Source organism: Frankliniella occidentalis, unplaced genomic scaffold (genome assembly GCF_000697945.3).
Source record: "Frankliniella occidentalis isolate FOCC.00 unplaced genomic scaffold, Focc_3.1 Scaffold1060, whole genome shotgun sequence".
Taxonomy (NCBI): Eukaryota; Metazoa; Arthropoda; class Insecta; order Thysanoptera; family Thripidae; genus Frankliniella; species Frankliniella occidentalis.
The window spans coordinates 22,003-24,327 of record NW_026268166.1 but is presented as its reverse complement, the minus strand read 5'-3'; the positions used below and the strand labels follow the sequence as shown (position 1 = coordinate 24,327).

General features: G+C 62.8%; 1 protein-coding gene across 1 annotated transcript; it reads right to left on the bottom strand.

Annotated features, from left to right (window-relative positions):
- Nucleotides 1-6: 6 nt before the first annotated feature.
- On the bottom strand, nucleotides 7-2,215 carry LOC113205300 (irregular chiasm C-roughest protein-like; the record flags this gene model as incomplete). Its single annotated transcript, XM_052275857.1, has 5 exons — nucleotides 7-523; nucleotides 736-989; nucleotides 1,229-1,339; nucleotides 1,575-1,716; nucleotides 1,812-2,215. Coding segments are annotated over 5 exons (1,385 nt in total), but the record flags the coding sequence as incomplete, so codon positions are not given.
- Between the last annotated feature and the right edge of the window lie 110 nt (nucleotides 2,216-2,325).

Sequence of the window (2,325 nt, the reverse complement as noted above, 5' to 3'; positions counted from 1 at the left end):
ATATATTGGTAAAAACAAAGTGTCTTTAGGTCCACCAGCCCTCCGGCTGCTATACGTGGGTGGCCAGCGTCCCCCGCTTGATGGTGGCCATCTGCGAGCTGGGCACGATGTACTGGGACGTGGGCGAGTTGGGCAGGCGCGCCACCTGCGGCGCGGCGCCGTTGAGGCCTCGCACGGCCGTGCTGTAGGGCGGCGGCGGCGGCGGCCCGTTGGGCGGCCCAGGGGACGCGCCCAGCCCGCCGATGGGCCCCGTGCTGGCCGTGCTGGGGCTGGCGCTGGGCGCCGGGCTCGTGTGCGGCGGCAGCAGGCTGGCGCTCGACGTCCGCAGGTACGGGTTGCCGTAGGCCGCCGAGTAGCGCGGGTCGACGCACGCCAGCGGGCTCGACAGCGTCGCGTGCGCCGCGGGCAGGCCCAGGTGCGCCGCGTGCGCGTCCAGGGGCGTCAGCAGGCTGAGCGACGGCGGCGGCGTGTAGTCGCGCGAGTAGTCCACGTACGGCACGTACCCGTTGTTGTTCGTCCCATCCTGAAACAAGCGATCAATGAAACCACCGCCCTCGGATCGACACAAGTGCCAGACTTATCAGTTTCACAATTTCGAGTACAAAACATAATTTCAATATAGTTTGACAGTTCAAACTATACAACCATTTTTTCGGTAAACTGTGAAACTTCTAGCTTTTTAGTTTAAACTGCAATTACGTTAGGCAGTGAGATTTGCAGAGCAAGGGTGCCCACCTTGGTGAGCGTCTTGGGCGGGAAGCTGGGCTCCGGGTACTCGGTGGAGTAGCGGTAGACGTGGTCGCCGCCGTTGAGCGCCATGGGCAGGTGCACGGGGCCCGCCAGCGGGACGCCGCCGACGCCGCGCTCCGACCCGGTCTCGCTGCCCGGCCGGCTCACGGAGGACCCCGTCCGCAGCTCCAGCTTCATGTCCGAGATGTTGGAGGAGCGGTCCGACTCGCGGCACTGCTTCTCCGCCTCGTGGTTGTCGACTGCAACATGACAGGGGTGTTAGCAATCTGCCGGGCGCCACCAGAAATGGAGCGACATCGAAATTTGGGCAATTTCGCAACGATATCGTTTTGATATCGCTTGTCATTTTTTGGCCCGCTTTCGTGGGGCTTGCGACACGAGAAAGCGACAAAATGGATATGCAATAGCGAAATGATATCGCCTTTTCTGTCGGTCGGAAGGAGGAAGGAGGCCCGGGATGAGGGGCACCGCGACTCACCTGGCGGCTTCTTGACTCGGCGCTGGCACAGGATCACCACCATGGTGATGGCGATGATGACCACGACGCCGCCGATGACGCCCGTCAGGATGATGAGCAGCGGGTACGACTCTGCGCAAGTCACGTTCAACATTTATTAGTCATGTTCTCTAACTCCAGGATACATTTAAGTAGGAACACCAGGTCGCAGAACCTTGGCCGGCCTCCGACGACTGTCACAGGCCGCTGGCTGACTGCAGGCGAGAGGTGTGACAGTCGACGAAGGCCGGCCGCAAGGCTACTCTGCTGGATCGCCCAGTCCAACTCAAAGAGTGGACTCCTCGTATTTCAGATGAACACTACTCACTCTGAGCGCGGAGGTGGATGTGCGCGGTGACGCTGCCGTACGCGTTGCCGGCGGTGCAGTTGTACAGGCCGTAGTGGTGCTGCTGCGACTCCCTCACGATCAGGGTGCTCTTGAGCCCGTCCGGCAGCGGGTCGTCCAGGATCTGCGGGCAGGAGGTCAGACAGTGAGCACAGAGCGGAGCGGGGCGGGAGGCGGTGGCGGCCTGGCCGGGCCGTCAGGTCCCCGTCGCGAACTTACCGAGAAGTCGGGGTCGTAGTTGGAGATCTCGTGGCCGTTGTAGCTCCAGATGATCTTGTCGGGCCGCGGCACGCTGGCCACGATGCACTCGACGCGCGCGTTGTCGCCGACGTGGCCCCACTGCGTGTGCGGCGAGAGCACCTTGGGCGGGCCCTTGACGAGCACGGCGGCCTCGGCGCCGATCTCCGGGTAGCCGGGGACACTGGCGCGGCAGTAGTACCGGCCCGCGCGCTCCGCCTCCACCTTGAAGGTCAGGTTGGGCAGGCTGCCCACCACGCGGTCCTTGTCCTCGTGGATCCACATGATCTCCGGCACGGGGTTGCCGTCCACGTCGCACGTCAGCGTCACGGTCGCGTCCAGCTCGGCCTGCACCGTGACGGGCCGCTGCCTGAACTTGGGCGCGTCTGCGGGGAGAACAAGACCGTCAGCGGCGCACTCACACGGACGCAAGCGTCGTCAACAATAGGGATAGATTCAAAGTCCAAAATATTTCCAAAAAATTTGAAAAAAAAAA